Genomic DNA, 19660 nt, shown 5'->3' on the forward strand with positions numbered 1-19660 from the left:
AGGCGGAACCCATAGCTGGTTTACCAATAGGAGCGCCAGATATTGCGGCCATCCCACCAGCGATTGGCTCAGTGGTGCTCGGTCGGGCAGGTCACCGCCTCTCTACTTCCTGCCGCCAGATGCTTCGGGTTCACTTCCGGCGTACGTACGCCTCCTCTTGTGCTCGCTTGTTAATGGCGGGCGGCGGCTGCTGAGTGGGACGCTGAGGACCGCTGCCCGCACAGGAAAAGTCTCCCTGCCTCCCTCTTTCCGCTCGCTGCTAGTGCCGGGAGCTCTCTAGCATGTCTGTGGTGCCGCCCAACCGCTCGCAGACCGGCTGGCCCCGGGGGGTCAACCAGTATGGCAACAAGTACATCCAGCAGACCAAGCCCCTCACCCTGGAGCGCACCATCAACCTGTAAGTGTGGCATGGCTCTAGCGCGCTGCCTGGTCGGCATCACCTTCCTCGTGAGCTCTCCTGGAGGCTTCAGTTTTCTCCTTCCGGCGCGCCCCCGGCCCTCGGCGGGCTCCGCGCCTCCTCACCATCCACACTCTAGCTCTGCGGGATGCGCCTTTCTAGTTCCCACAGGCTCCTTCCTCGTCCTCCAGCACCGCGGGACTTGAGTCCTACCTTAGAGGGTTTTCTCTTTCCTGAAAAGAAGGCTTATTCACGTGCCTCTGCAGTCATTGTAGGAGAAAAGCCTTTTGCCTTGAATTCGTTCTTTCCCCACCTCTCTGGAGATAACCAACCGCAAACCGTGGTTTTCTTTCTTCAGCACCATGTATTTGACATTGTTCTGAGTGTTTTATTTGGTATGCGTGGTGTAATGTAACGTCGTTTTTGCAGTTTTTCGCGTTACTCTAATAGTAAGCTTTCGAGATCTAGCTATAACGCGCGATTACCTTTTTTTCCTCTTTTACTTTATTGCGGTTCAGCTCCTGGATATACCACATTTTATTCATGCCCTTAAGCATTCACATGTCCTTTTCTGCCGCAGCAACAGCATTCAAGCGCCCGAAAAGGACCCAACTTGAGAAGGTACTGGGGCTTTTATTGTGGTTGGAGTTTCAGACCATGAAGACCAAAATGTAGCCTCAGAGAAACCGTTGTGGGCTGCATTTTATTTTCAGTATCTTTCTGTTTAAGCTCTTCAAGCCATTGCATTTCGAATTCACTCTGGAAAGTAATCTCACAGTGGCAGGGAATTGTGGCTCAAGAAATTATCAGTATATAAAAAAAAAATCATTTCTGAGAGTTTGGGAGGCACCATGGTGCTGACCCTAATGAAGGAAAACGGCCAGTTTATGCTGGTCAGTATTTAAAAGGTGCAAGGATTTACTGATATTGGTGTTTTGGTTGGACACTTTAGATTATTTCTGTTTTATATTCAAATAAACTTTCCTTCCTCAAAAGCGATTTGAAATTGAAAAGATGGTTATTGTTTAATTTGTGTAAATAGGTGCCGGCTTGGAAATTTAGATAATAAAAATGTTGCGTTTATGAAATCTGAAATTTGCAGATTGTTATATATGCATGTTAATTTTGTAGGTGTTAAATGTTAAAAGTAATAGCATTTAGGAGTTCCCATCGTGGCACAGCGGAAACGAATTCGACTGGAAACCATGAGGTTTCGGGTTCCATCCCTGGCCTTGCTCACTGGGTTAAGGATTTGGCGTTGCCATGAGCTGTGGTGTAGGTCACAGATGTGGCTCTGATCTGGCATTGCTGTGGCATAGGCCGGCAGCTGTAGCTCTGATTAGACCCTTAGCCTGGGAACCTCCATATGCCACGAGTGTGGCCCTAAAAAGCAAAAATAATAATAGCATTTAAATTACATGTCACATTTTTAAAAAATCCTTATACTATTCCCATGAAGTGGAAAAGGCAAATGTTCTTTTAAAAAGTATGAAAGCACAACCTCTGTATTACTTTCAGTGGTAATTAAGGCTAGAACTCAAAGTTTACCCTTGATTTACTTTGATTGCTGGATCAGTTTACATCAAGCCATCATATGGAAGACACTTGGTGAAATGTTTTCATTTTTGCTCCATTAAGGTTAGGGATTGATGGATTTGCAGTAGTTTTCCTCTCCTACATAAACACAGTAGTCAGAAGTGTGTTGTGTGTGAACTCAGTTCATCTGGGTGAGTAACGGTCTGAATTGAAAAGTTTTCTCTCCTCCAGTATATTTTATTAGGAAATGTTGCATGAAATACTGCATGAATGCTTACTTTGTAGCAGGCAGTGGGCATAATAATGCTGGTTATAGTGGTGAGGAAGTTAGGTATAGTCCCTGCTTTACCAAGCTCACACTATGATGGGAATAGTACATGTGTCTTGGGTTGGCACTCTCACAGCTGAAAATTCTTAAATTTCTTTCTTTTTTTTTTGTCCTTTTTTTTTTTTTTTTTTTTTTTTTGCTATTTCTTGGGCTGCTCCCTCGGCATATGGAGGTTCCCAGGCTAGGGGTCGAATTGGAGCTGTAGCCGCCAGCCTACCCCAGAGCCACAGCAACGCAGGATCTGAGCCGCGTCTGCAACCTACACCACAGCTCACGGCAACGCCGAATCCTTAACCCACTGAGCAAGGGCAGGGACCGAACCGCAACCTCATGGTTTCTATTCGGATTCGTTAACCACTGCGCCACGACGGGAACTCTGAAAATTCTTAAATTTCATCTTGATGGCATCTCTTCACTGATGTGAGAGCTGGCTTTTGCAGTAGAGATGTGTTATAGCTATCTTTAATTCTTTCTAATTCAGATTGTGAGAACTAAATGTTAACATATACAAAGCATATTTAAAGTTGTGGGCACACAATGCTGTTTGGAATTGCTGTTGGTAATGACGACAATGTTAGCATTGTGTCTACTGGAGATGTTCTTAAAATCTTTAAAGCACTCTGGAAAAAGTGCATTTTAGTTATTTAGAGCTGCTTCACTTATGCATAGACTTTGGCTTCTGGAATTAAAAAGTAATTTTTAAAGTTTTGGCAACTTTGATTTGTTCCCCTTTCAAGGATAGCTAATTAGATTAGTTATGTAGTTGCTGCTTTTGATGCAAAGTGTTTTGATAGAACAGATATTTTGGGGATAGGCAGGTATGGCCAAAGCATTCTTACTCAAAGGTTTATAATCAAAGGCTCCTTACTGTAAGGCTTATGATTGAGGGGTTACAAGGTAGTTCATGTGATGAACTACAGATATGGGTTTTTAAACTACCTTTAAGGGAAAAAGTCTTTACTGGGCAAGAAGAAAATTGTCTTCAATATAAGTCATATTTGGAATTCTTGAGAGAGGAAAGACTGTTCAGATTATATCTGGTGGGCAGAAGATTCAAATGAGAAGGGAAGAAAAAGGTTACTGAATAGAATAAATGCAGAAGGCTGAAAGATCTCGAAGGGAAGGAAAAGTTCATCTGAAGAAGAAACGTACCAGAAAAGTCTGAAGATAGTTGACTGGGAGAAGTAGAAAATAACTGGAGAGATGATGGAAAGTGGTGGCTCAGTTTTTCAAAAAAGAGAGATTAGCCATTGGCACCTGAAATTAATAGAATTTCTGATTAGATTAGTAGAAGAACCCAAGGGCACATCAGCCAGGTTGGCAGTGTTAGTATAGCGTCCATAATTTAAAACCAGAGGATTACCTTTTTTTTAGATAGCCCCTCCTCTAAGCATTTAAGGGCTTTATGAATAGTGTGTGTATGCCTGAAAGTTCAGGTATGGAGTAAACAACTTGATCTAATGGAAGCTCTGGCTTTAGTGTCCAAAGATCTAGACTCTAATATTTTCTGTTTTGTTAACTTATTATTTTGGGTTTTTTTTTTTTTTTCTTTTCTTTTCTAGGGCTGCACCCGTGATATATGGAGGTTCCCAGCTAGGGGTCTAATCAGAACTGTAGCCATGGGCCTATGCCACAGCCACAGCAACACCAGATCCTCGACCCACACCACAGCTCATGGCAATGCCGCATCCTTAACCGAGCAAGGCCAGGGATCGAACCCGCAACCTCATGGTTCCTAGTCAGATTCGTTAACCACTGAGCCACGACGGGAACTTCTGTTAACTTATTATTTAACTTCAGACAAATCCTGTGTCTCTGAGTGCAGTATGTACACTTCTTACCATGGTTTTTTAATATGTGGTTGGTATTCTGGTAAATTATGTTCCGCAGTTCTCATACTAGTTATTTGTCTTTGGATCATAGGTACCCTCTTACCAATTATACTTTTGGTACAAAAGAGCCCCTCTATGAGAAGGACAGCTCTGTTGCCGCCAGATTTCAGCGCATGAGGGAGGAATTTGATAAAATTGGCATGAGGAGGACTGTAGAAGGAGTTTTGATTGTCCATGAGCACCGGCTACCCCATGTGTTACTGCTTCAGCTGGGAACAACTTTCTTCAAATTGTAAGTGTCATTGGAAATTAACAGCTTTTAATAGGATTGCTGTTTTATGCAGCTTTGAAATACTTTTAGCACTAAGTCACTTATCACAACAAACATTGCCGTTAATGGAGTTTTGTTGAGGGTGTTGGCCAATGGCATGCAGAAATCCCTAGGCCAGGGATCAAACCTGTGCCACAGAAGTGACAACACCAGAACCCTAACCTGCTAGGCCACCAGAGAACTCCATATGGAGTCTTTAGGGAAAAAAGTCGTAAGGATTTTTTGCCTAACTAGAAATCTGCATGTTTCTATATATTGTTGATGTTAATGACTGAGCCTGATAGAAGCTTCTGGGAAACAAATGAGTCCAAGTTCAATTTCTAAGTGTCATTGTAGCATTACTAAGAACAATTGATACTATTTCTTTCCTAGGATGAATAGTGTTCCTGTTCTTACAATGGCTTACATTTTTATAGGTAATTGTTTAGTTTTCTCATTTAAGTTTAGAAATCTCTCAGTTTATGTATAGTCCACAACTGTTTGACCAAATTGTACTAAAGAGTTCTCAAATGAGTTCTTGAAAAATGCCCCATTCTTCAGGTCTAGAGAGTGTGGGTCCACTGCTCTCTGGGCATTTCTAGTCTCCAGATGGCGTCCACGGAGAAAAGATTAGGATGGACTGCTTTCCAGCAATTATATGATGTTTATGTAGCGGTATATATTTTTTCTGTTTAAAACTAGGGTTTGTGTACTGTTAGTCTGATGAATTAGCCTCATGAATTTGACTTTCTAGCATGTTCTTGACATTTGTTTGCTTTAATTGCTTTATCATGTAACACTGAAATATGTGTTAAACAGTACTTCATAGAAATGATTATTGTGTTCTTCCTATGATCCCCAATTGTGTTAAGTTGGAAGCTGAAGTTGTTAACCTTTATACAGACCAGGTGGTGAGCTTAACCCGGGAGAAGATGAAGTTGAAGGACTAAAACGCTTAATGACAGAGGTATTTTTCAAGTTAACTATTCTGATGATTTCGTTAATGTTCATCTAAATACCATCAACCTAATGCATAATCAGTTTTTTTGTGTCTTGTGAAAAGGATGGGTTTATTTATTTAGTTTTCAATAAATAAAACCTCAGAGTGTTAGTACAGTGTTTATTTTCTGCAAGTTTAACTTATACTTTATCTTAACATTATTTTTCATTGAAATGATGTGGCAGTCATGTTAATAAAATAACATTTACTGAGTAGTGCTACTAAACACTGTTCTAAGTGCTTTACATGCAGTAACTCCTTTAATCATTACAACAGCACTAGGAAGTAGGTACTGTTATTAATCCCATTTTATAGATAAGGAAACCATGGCACAGAGGGTTCAAATAACTTGTTTTATGTTATAGAGCTATTATGCCCTGAAGCTGGAGTTTTGAGTGCAGGTGGTTTTGTTCCAAAGTAGGTTTTAATAGAATTTTAACAAGAGAATGATTCCTGTTGTATACTTAATTCCATTTTTGAACATACCTTTTAAGGCTTTGCTCAAATTGTACTAGTTTTTAGAAGTCATTCTAATGTCTGCCTCGAAAGATATGGGGCCAAATGCATAGATGCTGGAGATTTTTGACATTATAGCTTGTATTCATTATTAAATAGTTTTCTTTTTTAGCATGCAGTCCCCACCCCCCCATTAGAAACTAATATATATTCTGTGCAAAAACCTTGGCAAATGTAGAAAGTAGAGGGAGAGACAAAACTAAAATCACCTGTAGTCCTACCTCTTTGATCTACTGGTTTGCCTTTGTAGTATTTTTTAAATGTGTAAAAGCTTTTAAATATTGTACATATGGTAGTTATACTTACCCCAACTTTTTCTCAAAACTCCACCAAAAAGCAGTTAAGGTGTTTTAGAAGATAGAAATCCAGTAGCATTGAGGGAGTGCAAAATGAGACAGAAGCAAGAACAAATTTTTAGAAGCTGGAAAGCAGATGAGCAAATCATAACTGACCTAGCAGAAACCTCAGCACAGCAGAAGGGCAGTCAGGACCCAGCACTGCAGAACACCAGAAAGGCTACGGGGTTGGAGGTGCCTGGTGCCTGTGAGAGTGGAGGCTTGCATGAACTGAACACTGAATGGACTGGCAGTCTGTATAGGATATGTTTATATACCTAAATTGTCCTTCCCAGTCTGTATATTTAGGCAAAGACTGGCTGCTGATGAATTCTCTATAGAGACTGAGTCAAAAAATACTAAGTAGTGGAAAAGTTGAGGAGAGGAGCATCAGTGTAAGTTTACATCTTGAAAAGATGGACTTCTAGACTTCTAGGCAGTTAGAGTGTTAACTAGTTTTACATATGCCAGGCTGAAGGTTTTCCTTCTGGAGAAAGTGATTAATTCCAAAAAATACTCCAGATGATGGATAGATGATGTTTGGTCATCTTCCCAGAGAAATAGTATAGTCCTATCACTCATGCGTACAGAGGTGACAATTAAGCATCTTATTGTTTTACCCTTAACAGTGAGCGGATTACCAAGTGTCACCACACTTTTGAAGAGAGCTTTTTTTTTTTTTTCTTCTTTTTAGGGCCATACTCGTGACATATAAAGTTCCCAGGCTAGGGGTTGAATCAGAGCTATGGCTGCTAGCCTGTGCCACATCAACACAGGATCTGAGCCACATCTGCGGCCTACACCACAGCTCACAGCAACACCAGATCCTTAACCCACTGTGAAAGACCAGGGATTGAACCTGCATCCTCATGGTTACTAGTCGGGTTTGTAACCCGCTGAGCCACAACAGGAACTCCCTGAAGAGAGCTTTGTAACAGGAGATCAAAAGAAGCAAAAGGAACTCAACAGAAACAGATAATTCAGTAATCAACAGAATTATGATTAATACACCTTTTTTTTTTTTTTCCTTCAATGACCTCACCTATAGCATATGGAAGTTCCCAGGTCAGGGATTGAATCCGAGCTGCAGCAATGCCAGATCCTTAACCCACTGTGACAGGCTGGGGATCAAACTTGCACCTCTGCAGCAGCCTGAGCCATTGCAGTTGGATTCTTAACGAACTGTGCTATAGACGGAACTCTGATTAATATTTTATTTTATTTTATTTTTTTGCTTTTTAGAGCCTCACTTGTGGCATATGGAAGTTCCCAAGCTAGGGGTTTATTCACAGCTACAGTTTCTAACCTACACCACAGCCACAGCAATGCCGGATCTGAGTCTGTGACCTTCACCACAGGTCATGTCAACGCCAGATCCTTAACCCCACCAAGTGGGGCCGGGGATCGAACCTCCATCCTCATGGATGCTAAATCGGGTTCGTTACCACTGAGCCACAATAGGAATTCCTGATTAATATTCTTAATGTTGTAAAAGGAGATAATTGCTGATGTAGAACTGTGTGCCATTAGAAAAAACTAAAGAAAAAATTAAGAAAAGAAAAAAACTTAAAGAAAATTAAAGAAAATTAAGAAAATTAAGAAAAAAAAAACTCATGAGTATTTGAAGGAAAAAAAAAACTAGAGTGAAAAATTCAGTGGAGAGTTAAAAGATTGAGTTGACGAAATTTTCCAGAAAGTAGAAGAAAAAGAAATAGGTAAGAAAAGATAAAAATACTACATTGTAATAGAAGGGTCAATATAAAACTGTAGAAACAATAAGGGTCTAACTGTACAGCACAGGGAATTAATATCTTATGATAACCTATAATGGAAAAGAATCTGAAAAAAAATAGATATATATGATGTATAACTGAATCACTTTGCTGTACACATGAAACATTGCAAATCAACTTAAATTTAAAAATACTACGGAGTTCCCTGGTGGCCTAGTGGTTAAGGATTTGGCGTTGTCACTGCCGTGGTTCAGGTTCAATCCCTGGCCCCAGAACTTCTGCATGCTGCAGGCATGGCCAAATATATATATATATAGATATATATATATATATATCTATATATATAGACAGACATATATATATGTAAACTGGATAAACAAAAACAGAGGAAAGGGAATTAGCAAAGCAATAATTCAAGAAAATTTCCCTAACATAAATCATCACTTTTCAGATTGAAAAAACCTATTGGCTTGCCCTCTATAATGAATGTTAAAAGATCTATGCAAAGACATAAAGTTTTAAATCAGTTAGACTAAAGAGAAAATCCTAAAAGCTTCCAAAGTTGGGGAGGAGGAATGAGGAGACATGGATTAAATACACAACATCAAAATCAGAAATGGCATTGACATCCCGGAAATAATACTGGAAGCTAAATGATCATGGAGCCTGCCTTTGTAAATCTGAAAGTACGTGATTTCTATTCTAGATTTTCCTGTCTAATCAAGCTGTATATCAAGTGTATAAGTAAAATAAAGTTTCTAGCCATACAGAGTTTCCATAAATGTGAAATCTCTCGATCTTTTCTTAGGAAGCTACTGGAAGGTATTCACCACCAAAAAGAATAAACAAAGAAGATACAGGATTCAGAATATAGAGAGGATCTGACTACACAGGAGAGGGGCCAAGGGAAGCCCTAGGCCTTCAGCTTGTGAGGGAGGGCTGAGCATCTACAGATTGCAGCAGGATGATAGAAAAATGACTTAGGAAAAAAAACACTTGGTAGAATATTTGATACCTGAATTGGGAAGAAATTTAAGTTCTTGTGGAGAATGTGGGGATGAGTTAGTGATAGTGAATGGAATGAAACAGTTGTTATTTCCAAAGAAAATGTTGTACAAGTAGGGAAATATAATTTACTAAATGCTCTGTTGCATCTGATTCACCAAGTCATATTAATTTTAATACTGAATATTGACTTAAATATTGATAAATGGGTGTGTGGTAGAAGAAAAAGTATGAGTGGTGGATATGGTTTTAAGATCTAAATTCTCATCCTTAGTAGAGGGTCTTTTTTTTTTTTTTTTAAATGAAAATCAATCAAGAAATGGTCCTAAAAGAATGTGTTAAAAATGTAGCTAGAGTACCTGACAAAGACTGCGTAGGCCAGGTGGTCAAGGTTAACATGAGTGATTGATAGAAGATACCCTTGCAGTAATAGGATAAGAATGAAACTTTACCTCTGTGATTTTACTTCCCAGATCCCCCCAAATCCATAATCCCAGTTTAATTGAGGGACATTATATTAAATACCTAACTAGTATTTCTCCAAACTGTCCATCAAGATTGTCAAAAATAAGGAAAGTCTGACAAACTGTCAGTTTAGAGGAGCTAAAGGAGAAATGACAAATGTCATATCTTCAGTGGTAAAAATTAAGGTTATCTGATTAAAATACATGTTTCAGTTGATATTAAGATATCAGTTTGGGTTTATTAGTTGTGACAAATGTGTTATCTTAGTGTAAGAGGCTAAGTAATAGGGAAAACTGGGTGTGGGGTATATGGAAAGTCTCTGTACCATCTTTCAGCTTTTCTGTAAATCTAAAACTGGGACAGGCCATTCATTTAAGAACAAGAATGCTTTGGAGTTCCCGTTGTGGTGCAGTGGTTAACGAATCTGACTAGGAACCATGAGGTTGAGGGTTCGATCCCTGGCCTTGCTCAGTGGGTTAAGGATCTGGTGTTGCCGTGGGGTGTGATGTAGGTCGCAGACATGGCTTGGATCCCGCGTTGCTGTGGCTCTGGTGTAGGCCGGCGACTACAGCTCTGATTGGACTCCTAGCCTGGGAGCCTCCATATGCCGCAGGAGCGGCCCTAAAAAAGGCAAAAAGACCAAAAAAAAAAAAAAAGCTTTTAAAAATAGGGAGTTCCCATCATGGCTCAGTGTTACTGAACCTGACTAGTATCCATGAGGACGCCAGTTTGATCCCTGGCCTTGCTCATTGGGTTTGGGATCTGGCGTTGTGAGCCGTTGTATAGGTCGCAGATGTGGCTTGGATCCTGTGTTGCTGTGTCTGTACTGTAGGCTGGCAGCTGTAGCTCTGCTTTGACCCTTAGTCTGGGAACCTCCATATGCCGCGGGTGAGGCCCCAAAAAGACCAAAAAAAAAAAAAAAAGAGCATAGCTTTGATTAAAATAATTTGTTTAAATCTTGTGCTATACAGACTTAATAGAAATGAAAATTGTGAATTTTGCCCAGTTATTTCTATTATGTGGTTAGACAAATGATTTATAGAAACTATAGTTTTGATTCTAGAAAAAAACTGCTGTGTGCCATTAACTAATGTAGGTAAATGATCACCTTTGGCTTTCCCTGCAAAGCCAGGGCATAACAACAGATTTGTTGGTCCTCTATGGTTATGTTGATGCTAGATTGCCAATTTTGAACTAATGGTATATGTCTTGGGCAGAGTGACACAGATAATAAACAGCAAACAAGTTATAGAAAGGAAATCCGTATGGGAGGCGTATTAGCCATTAGTCTCTGTTAGGAGTGCTGCCAAAAATATTTTCTTCACTGAAGGATACTCATGGATATATATATGTTTAGTTGTTTACTGGCTGTATCTTTGTGTGTGACAGATACTGGGTCGTCAAGATGGAGTCCTGCAAGACTGGGTCATTGATGATTGCATTGGTAACTGGTGGAGACCAAATTTTGAACCTCCTCAGGTCAGTGTTCAGTTATTTTTGCTGGGTATTTGGGGAAGTAGGAAGCTGATTTAATTCTATTCTCATAGTAGAATTTGACTTGAAATTTCCTTTTCTCCCTTTTTAATTTAAAAATTAAAAGACAAGCATTTTTTTCTTTTAAAGGAAAATTTCAAAAATATACAAAAGTAAAATTGTAAAAGTAAATGAATCCCATTACCTGTCATTCACAGTCAGTGGTTAACAATTCATGGTCATGGAGTTCCCGTCGTGGTGCAGTGGTTGACAAATCCAACTAGGAACCATGAGGTTGCGGGTTCGATCCCTGCCCTTGCTCAGTGGTTTAAGGATTCGGCATTGCCGTGAGCTGTGGTGTAGGTTGCAGACGCGGCTCGGATCCCGCGTTGCTGTGGCTGTGGTGTAGGCTGACAAGTACAGCTCCGATTCGACCCCTAGCCTGGGAACCTCCATATGCTGCGGGAGTGGCCCTAGAAAAGGCAAAAAGACAAAAAAAAAAATTTCATGGTCAAACTTTACCAACCCTAAGCCCATATTGCTCCATTCCCACTGCCCTTATCTTGGGTTATTTTGAGGCAAATCCTCCAAAAAGTGTAAATTGTAAGTATTTTATTTTATTTGTTTATTTTCTTTTTTGTCTTTTTGTTTGCCATTTCTTGGGCCGCTCCCGCAGCATATGGAGGTTCCCAGGCTAGGGGTCGAATCAGAGCTGTAGCTGCCAGCCTACGCCAGAGCCACAGCAACGCGGGATCCGAGCTGTGTCTGCAAACTACACCACAGCTTACGGCAACGCCGGATCTTAACCCACTGAGCAAGGCCAGGGATCGAACCCACAACCTCATGGTTCCTAGTCAGATTCGTTAATCACTGAGCCACGACGGGAACTCCAGAATTGTAAGTATTTTAATAGGCATCTCTAAAAGGTAAGGATCTTTTTAAAACATAACCATAGTACTATAATTGTCATACTAAAAATAAATCCACAATATCATTGTATGTAGTCACTGTTCATGTATCCCTGGTACTTTCAAATTTTTATTTTATTTTTGTAATTTGTTTGAGTTGGGGATAGGTTGGCTCCTTGTCTTTCTTTTTTTCCTGGTAATTGTTCGTGAAAATAGATCATTTAAATTCCTTAGTGTTTCCATTGAGGATTGTGCCCACCCCCCACCCCCTCCTTTATTGGATACATAGCTTTTTCTCCTCAATGTCCTATAAATTGGTAGTTAGGTCAAGACATAGGGTTTGGGGGGTTACCATTGTGGCTCAGCAGGCTAAGAAACCGACATAGGCGTTCCCATTGGGTGGCTCAGTGGAAACAAATCTGACTAGTATCCATGAGGACACAGCCTTGATCTCTGGCCTTGCTCAGTGGGTTAAGGATCCGGCTTTGCCGTGAGCTGTGATGTAGTTTGCAGATGCGGCTTGAATCTGGTGTAGCTGTGGCGTAGGCCGGCGGCTATAGCTCCAATTTGACCCCTAGCCTAGGAACCTCCATATGCTGTAGGGGCGGCTCTAAAAAGCAAAAAAAAGAAAGAAAGAAAGAAAGAGGAACCCAACGTGGTGTCTGTAAGGATGCTGGTTCAATCCCTGGCCTCGTTCAGTGTATAGAGGATCTGCTGTTGCCACAGGCCGCAGCATAGGTCACTGATGCAGCTCAGACTGGCATTATTGTGGCTGTGGCATAGGCCAGTGACTGTGGCTCCAATTCGACCCCTAACCTGGGAACTTCTCATGCCGCAGGTGCAGCTCTAAATAGATGCACAGAAAAAAAGAGACAGGCTCAGTTTTGAGGGGAGGGAGGTACAAGGCTTGCCATTGGGGGGTATATTATTTATCTGTTGCTATATATGTATTGCCCCAAAGTTTAGCAGCCTAAAACAGCAGACATTGTCTTAGTTTCTCAGGGTCAGGCATCTGGGAGCTGCTCAGCTGAGTGGTCCTGTCAAGTTCTCAGCTGGGGATTGCATTATCTTAAGGCTGGCCTAAGGCTGAGTTATCTGATCCCAAGGTCACACATGTATTTGTCAGCAGACCTCTCAGTTCCTCCTAGGCTGTTGGTCTGAAGGCTTCAGCTCCTTGTTGGCTGTTGACTGAAGGCCTCCTCATTTGCCATGAGAACATCACCATAGGGCAACTCCCAGTAAGAGAGCTGGCTTCCCCCAGAGTGTGATCTAAGAGATAGAGACAGTGCCCAAGTAGGAAGCTACAGTTTGTTATAACCTAATCTTGGCAGTGACATACCGTCACTTCTGCTTTTGGTCACACAGACCAAATAGTACATTGTGGGAGGAGGGGGGTGCACAAAGGTGTGGATACCAGGAGGCAGGGACCACTGTGGGGGTCTTCTTAGAGCCTGGCTACCACAGGTGGTAGCATGGACTTCTGTCAGGAATTTTATAATGTCTAGTTGTCTTTTTTGTAATGTTAATAGCTCATGGATGATAGTTTCCTAGATCTATTAATTCATTAGGATGTTAATCCTTTTGTAAAGAGAAACTTAATCAGCTGGTTACTCTGAGGTTTAGTTTGTATAGGGAAGAATAGATGCTTCTTTTCATCTGCTTACCAGTGTTCAGAAGAATGAGTTAATTTCTTAGCATCCTTCAAAGGCTTGACTTTATTCAGAAAGAGAATAAGACTTGGGTGCAGATGGATTGTTTGAGAGGTGATCTCAGGAAATAACAAAGTGCAAGGAAGGGGAGACAGAAGTAGCGGAAGTCAAAATGGTACATAATTGATTTTATTATATCCGTGGGTAACTGGATTGATCCTGCTATGGACCATGAGGAACCATGTGCAGTGCACCTCAGAATTGCCCATTGGAAGGATGAGAGACTGAGGACGTCCATCCCACTGGATGAGGGGTGTAATCACTCCCTTACACTTTTGTGATGAGAAAATTTCCAGGGCGTTAGAAATGCTTTGAGGCTGAAAAGCAAGAGTGGGACAGTGGCAGCAAGCAAGGGATCTTCCTAGCACTTTCGAGCACAGCCTCCCTGAAATCTAGGGTGGGATGAGAATCTGTTGAGAAGCGCAAAACATGTTTCAGTACCTTTTAAAGTGTCCTTTGACCTCCATGGATTTAAATATGTTTGATGTGTATTAATCTATTGTAATGATTGATAATGTTACTGATGTGCACATTTTCCTGTCTTTGACTAATGGGTGCCTTTGTAAGTTAGATCCTGAGTTCTTTTGACAAGGTTCGATGACTTCTGATAGCTTCTTTGTATGAGAAGATGTTCCAGGTCTGGAATTGCACAAAATATCAGCCAAGCAAAAGATTGTGCTTGTTCTGTCTGTCGTCTCCTGACTCTGCTGTATTGAGGGATAGGAAGAGAAGGTGCTGTGGCAGCTGGTGCTCGTGCTCACTACCTGAGAATTTTCTTGGCTTTAAGAAAGTATAATTTTGGGAAGTTCTCATTGTGGTACAGCGGAAATGAGTCCGGCTAGGAACCATGAGGTTGTAGGTTCGATTCCTGGCCTTGCTCAGTGGGTTAAGGACCCAGGAGTTGCCATGAGCTGTAGTGTATGTCACAGATTTGGCTCGGATCTGGCGTTGCTGTGGCTGTGGTGTAGGCCGGCAGCTGTAGTTCTCATTTGACTCCTAGCCTGGAAACGTCCTTATGTTGCAGGATCGGCCCTAAAAAACAAAAAAACGAAAGTATAATTTTATCTGAAAGTAGTGAAGTTCCTGGTTGAAAGATAGTACAATTATTGTAAACTTTTCTTTGGTTTCTTAAACATTCCTTGATCTAACTGGAAGATGCTCAGTAATAATACTGTTTTCCAGGATGCTTTCTGAGTACCTTCATTTATCTCTACCATAGTTCTTAATTCACTGAACCCTAAGTTTGGCTCTGATAGTGTAAGATAAGACCTAATGGTTGTGTTTGTTTAGTGAACTTGGACTAGTTCAGTGTCAGTAGGAAGAGAGCATGATACCACCTCCCTGGTCTTTTTGTATAAAGTGCAGTTGACTTAAATACCAAGATGAGGTATAGAAAAGAAAGGCTTAAATGAAAAGGAACATATAGCCTTGAGTAGAAGGAAATTGGGGTAACAGCTGGGCACTGGTTTGGTCATGGTTTGAGAACTTTGGTTGTATATAAACCATAAGTCTTTTTCAGCCAATGCTGTTCAGGCTTACTTCTCACTTCTTTGTCTGTGTTGCTGCCAGTGTGCCTGGTTTTCATGAGAGTGTAGGGTACCCACCTCCAAAACCTGGGATAGCAGTCTTGATTCATTATTCCCTAGGGATAGCTTGGGTATATCATTCTAACCAGAACACTGATTAGGTGCCATTGGGATGGCATAGTGGGAAGTAACATAGGTTTTCATAGTTAGATAAAAGTTGGATGCATTCAGTTGAATCCTGGCATGATTGCTTAGCCGTGTCATCTTGGAAAAGATACTTAGCCTCTCTGTGCAAATTCCTTACATAAAATGGGGGTGATAATACCTCTTTGGCAGCCTGTTTTTATCCTTCTTTTCCAATATTCATGCCTATTTTCTGCACTTTTTGATTACCTTGCCCTCAAATACTTGAAAATAAAAGTAGACTTTTCTGAATATATTATGGGGAGATGTAGGAAAGGTTTCATTATATTCACATGGTAGAACAAAAAAAACTCTATCTTGGACTTTTAGAATTCTCTATGTTAAAATTCTTCTGTAGGACGAAACCTTCCCTCTCTAATTCTCTTCGTCCTTTAAGTTCTCCAAAGTATTTTCTCCTTTTCGCAGGCTGTTTGACTTTGTCCTGCTGAAAAAGACTGCTCATCTGGTGTTCCCGCAGCATGTGTCCTGTGTGTGTGTGTGCTTGTTGTGGGAACAGATGTCCTGTCAAATAGCTCACAGGCTATATTGAAACTTTTAATATTTTAAACATGTCTACATCAGGAGTCAAAAATTTTAACTTTTGATATATTTTAAAAGACAACTTTTATTTAAAACATTAATATCAAACTTCATTGTATCTTAAATTTCTCAAGCTATAAATCCGTGTCTATATATTTGTCTTAAATGGTTGAATGGTTTACTACTTGATACTTCATTTTATTAAAGCCTTTCTTTATTAGTGCCTCTGTTAAGTACCAGATGCTGGTAAAGGGAAGACTGGGACGGATTCTGCTTCTCCCAGCAGTTTACACTGTATTGGGGAATAAACATGTAAGAAATAAATGAAGTCATGGGATACATGTTAAAGTAAAAATGTGTTGTGATAGTGAGGAACCTGGTCTCAGAGAGCTCATATTTGAGCCTAACGTCTGAAATGAGGGAAGGTGGTAGATGGAGGCATGGGAGATAAAAGGGACGGCTTGGCAACTATGAGTAATTCTCTTTTGTTATTTTAGTATCCATATATTCCTGCACACATTACAAAACCTAAGGAACATAAGAAGTTGTTTTTGGTTCAGCTTCAAGAGAAAGGTAAGTTATTTTGGTTTTAAAGTCAGCCATCTAAAATCTTCTATAGTTTGACTTTAAGAATACCTCTGTTTGTGTTTTCTCCAAGTTCCTTGGATTTGAGGATTTATTGTAAAACTAAAAACATGTACCAATTTTGTACAGAATTACCCAGTTTTTCTTTGATGTGCAAGTCATATTTACAGGGGGGTGGGGAAAATAAGTATCTAGAGCCTAAAGTAATAGATTATAGTATTTATTATATTATCAGAATATATTACCGGATTATAGTAGATAGCTGCTTGTATTTATTGTCACATTGTGATAAATTGAAAATTTTAGGAGACATATGAATTGTTGGAGTTTTTTTTTTTTAATATCTTTAGCAGTGTTGTGCATATTAACAAATAATTACTCCACTTCTTTTATAATACTCTTCAAATGGGATTCAAATTAAGAATTTCCCGGCAGCCTGTTAGGTTAAAGATCTGGCGTTATCACTGCTGTGGCTCTGTTTACTGTTGTGGCACAGGTGCAGTCCCTGGATTTGGAACTTCCACAAGCCTCAGGCTCAGCCAAAACCAAACCAAACCAAAAAAAAAAATCTAAAATAAATTAGAAGCTCAGGAGTCTTCTCCTATTTCTCTCGAGGCCAGCACTCAAGGTGCTTTTGGTTGTTAAAAGCATGGATCTCTTTAGAGCTCTTTAGAGTTTCAGAGCTGTGACTATGAACTTAAAAGGCACAACCAGGAGTTCCTGTCGTGGCACAGCAGAAACAAACCTGACCAATATCCATGAGGACACAGGTTCGATCCCTGGCCTTGCTCAGTGGGTTAAGGATCCGGCGTTGACATGAGCTGTGATCATAGACACAAAAGTTTCTCGAATATAAAATTGGTAATTACTAGTGAAACAGAAGCAGGAGTTATATAAGAAATTACAGAAAATGAATACTGTTTTGTTTTATTTTAGCCTTATTCGCAGTCCCTAAAAATTACAAGCTGGTTGCTGCACCACTGTTTGAACTGTATGACAATGCACCCGGATATGGACCCATCATTTCTAGTCTCCCTCAGCTTTTGAGCAGGTATGGAAAGTTGGATATTTTGTGGTTGAGTCATCCGAACTGCCAGATTTAAAATAATCCAGGTCACTTGAGAAGGAAGAATTCAAAAACTTTGGTCTTGGAGTTCCCTTCGTGGCTCAGTGGTTAACGAACCTGACTAGGAACCATGAGGATGCCAGTTTGATCCGTGGCCTTACTCAGTGGGTTAAGGATCTGGCATTGCTGTGAGCTGTGGTGTAGGTTGCAGGTGAGGCTTGTATCCCACGTTGCTTCGGCTGTGGCATGGGCCGGTGGCTGCAGCTCCACTTAGACCCCTAGCCTGGGAAGTTCCAGATGCTGTGGGTGCAGCCCTAAAAAGACAAACAAAAAAAACACAAAAAAGGAAAACTTTGGTTTTGAAGGAAACTGAGACAGTAGGTGGATCCTTAGGTCTTGTGCAGATTAAGCCAAAGATTAAATATAACCGTGTCCTCAGACCCTAAAAGTTATATTATGACATTCTGGTATTTGTGTATCTGTTCTTTCCCAAGTCCATTGTTCTCCACAGTTAAGTTTGAAGTATTCATTCAAAGAAGCTATGGTAGGAGTTCCTGTTGTGGTGCAGTGGAAATGAATCCAGTTGGTATCCTTGAGGATATGAGTTTGATCCCTGGCCTTGCTCAGTGGGTTAAGGATCCTGTGTTGCCATGAGCTGTAGTGTAGGTTGCAGACTCTGATCGGACATTGCTGTGGCTGTAGCCCCGATTCGACCCCAAGCCTGGGAACCTCCATATGCCTCGGGTGAGGCCCTAAAAAGACAAAAAAAAAAAAAGAAAGAAAGAAAGAAAAAAAATGTGGAGAATTGAATCTCTTGGTGTAATATGTACCCAGGTTTGGGCATGTGGGATTTAAGTCCTGAATTTTTACATAGAGGGTTTTTTTTTTAAGGACAGATACAGTGATGAAAAGTGTGTTGGGTTGGTTTGTTTGTTTTAATTGACTTGTACTGGTTAAGGTCCTTGAGTTAATCACAGGTAGAAATTGGAGGATAACATAGTGGTTAAGAATATAGATTCTGTAGTCAGTGTTTGGATTTGAATTCCACCTTCAGAGCTTCCTAGCACTGTGACCTCTGACAAATGAATATACCCATTTTTTCATCTGTGAATGGGCATGGTTGTCCCAGCTTTGTAGAATTGTGTGGATCAAGTAGAATAGTGCATATGAAGTGCTTAGAATAGTGCCAGGCACCTGATAAGTGCTTAATAAATGTTAAGTAAAAAACAGTTTCAGTAGTGATTATGGCTTTCTATGAAATTGGTCTTTCTACTGTGGTACAGTAATTAGACTTCATCTTTTGCTCCTCTACTTTGGCCTGCTGATGGATTACAAGTTGAAGTACGGGGTATGAAAAAAGTCATATTAATTTATTTAAGCTCTACCAGTCAGGTATCAAGAGCTGTATTGTCAGAATACAATGATATTAAACCTTTTCCTTCTCTCAAGGAAAGTGGATGTCAGCTTTACAATTTACACCCTTAAATTTTTTTAAATTTTAAATATTCAGCAGCACTGTTATTTAATGTGTAAGATCTGACAAGTGAAAGGAAAAGGTGGCTCTGTATAGAAAATGCCCAAAATGTCAAGGAAGGGTTGAAATGTCCAAGTAAATTTCTTTATCAACTTCGGTAGAAACTATGTAAATAATACTGTTTTAATAAAGATAGTGTTCTTTTTAAAATTCAGGTTCAATTTTATATACAACTGAATTCCTGCACAGCGGAGAAGTAAGAGAAGCCATCTCTGTGAGCACAGCTATACACAGTGTAGAATAAACATGCTAGTAAGGTGTTTTTGGTTTTCTCTTTTTCCCTATCCCTAAATTGCCACCTCCTTTCTGTTGTTTGAATAGTAAAGTTAATATGAAAAACTAGATTGTGGTGTAAGCAAATGTGATAATGCTTAATTTACTTTTGTTAAACTACTCATAACTTTTTTATACAACATTAAAGAAAGTGGACTTCTTTCTATTAGTTTTTTTGTTGTTTTGTTTTTTAATTTCACATTAAACTTGTAAAAATCTTACAGGCAAAGATGGATTTTCCCCCACTAGGCTGGTGAATATTAAAGAGACAATGGCAGGTCAATCAAGTTTATGGGCCCCTTGTTCCAATACCATCCTTGGCAATACACTCCAAGACTGTGGTACAGGTCTTTATGATGTGTATCTTCTGTTACTTTTGGAAATAAGATTTGCTTGGTCGAATCCA

At 40.1% G+C, this 19660-nt stretch overlaps 1 protein-coding gene across 1 annotated transcript; it reads left to right on the plus strand.

The window, feature by feature from the left end:
• Positions 1-118: 118 nt before the first annotated feature.
• On the plus strand, positions 119-19423 carry NUDT21 (nudix hydrolase 21). The gene is made up of 7 exons (XM_047790812.1): positions 119-397; positions 4185-4385; positions 5307-5370; positions 10847-10936; positions 16294-16369; positions 17318-17432; positions 19137-19423. The coding sequence occupies exons 1-7, from the start codon at positions 282-284 to the stop codon at positions 19156-19158; spliced, it is 684 nt and encodes a 227-aa protein (XP_047646768.1). The 5' UTR covers positions 119-281; the 3' UTR covers positions 19159-19423.
• Positions 19424-19660: the final 237 nt, after the last annotated feature.

This window comes from Phacochoerus africanus, chromosome 8, assembly GCF_016906955.1.
Source record: "Phacochoerus africanus isolate WHEZ1 chromosome 8, ROS_Pafr_v1, whole genome shotgun sequence".
Classification (NCBI taxonomy): Eukaryota; Metazoa; Chordata; class Mammalia; order Artiodactyla; family Suidae; genus Phacochoerus; species Phacochoerus africanus.